This window comes from Penaeus monodon, chromosome 28, assembly GCF_015228065.2.
Source record: "Penaeus monodon isolate SGIC_2016 chromosome 28, NSTDA_Pmon_1, whole genome shotgun sequence".
Taxonomy (NCBI): domain Eukaryota; kingdom Metazoa; phylum Arthropoda; class Malacostraca; order Decapoda; family Penaeidae; genus Penaeus; species Penaeus monodon.
The window spans coordinates 7,603,479-7,604,085 of record NC_051413.1 but is presented as its reverse complement, the minus strand read 5'-3'; the positions used below and the strand labels follow the sequence as shown (position 1 = coordinate 7,604,085).

The following is a 607-nucleotide window of genomic DNA, read 5'->3' as shown; positions in this document are numbered from 1 at the left end:
CACTGACCTTGACAAGTGTTGGGGCGACGCTGGAGCATGGTGATACCACAGTTTTGATGCACTTGTCATGAACCACGAAGTTGCACACTGTTGAAAGGAAAATCATGTTAGTCATTATCAGTAAAGAGAAAAAATACCACTACAGCCAGTGTTCTCACAGAGAAAGGTCACTCTTATTATAAGGTCTGGTATGAAATGAATTGAAATTGGGTTGAAATTATTCTTAAAATCAGTACAAACTGGTTTAAAAGGAGTGTATGGGATAGCTGGTCTAATATGTGTAGACTAATATGGTTTTCTCCGTTTTTTCTGTTCATCTCAGTCACCTTCCGTTTCTGTTTTGTTTTTATTTATTTATGTCTTCCCCTTTTTAAAACGTCGTTCTGCTTCATTATTCTCTTTATATCGCTTTGTTTTGAATCTATTTACAGTTTCTTTCTATTTCTTATTTTTCTACTTTTGTTTTCTTTATTTTCTCTCCCCTTTCTTTTGTCTGTGATCCAAATTTATGTCAGCGTTTCCGAAACAGCACACTATTCGAAGCACACGCGCACACGCAATCAGATCAACTAATTTATACACAAATCAATAAACAAATCAGTAGAAT

The 607-nt window shown here is 35.3% G+C and overlaps 1 protein-coding gene across 1 annotated transcript in view; it reads right to left on the bottom strand.

Moving 5' to 3' along the window:
- Positions 1–607, bottom strand: part of LOC119591351 (diacylglycerol kinase theta-like) — an 81,122-nt gene that overhangs the window by 35,544 nt on the left and 44,971 nt on the right. Inside the window, exon 2 of the mRNA XM_037940087.1 lies at positions 8–87. Coding sequence (XP_037796015.1) covers positions 8–87 — 80 coding nt within the window. The remainder of the gene's footprint in view (positions 1–7; positions 88–607) is intronic.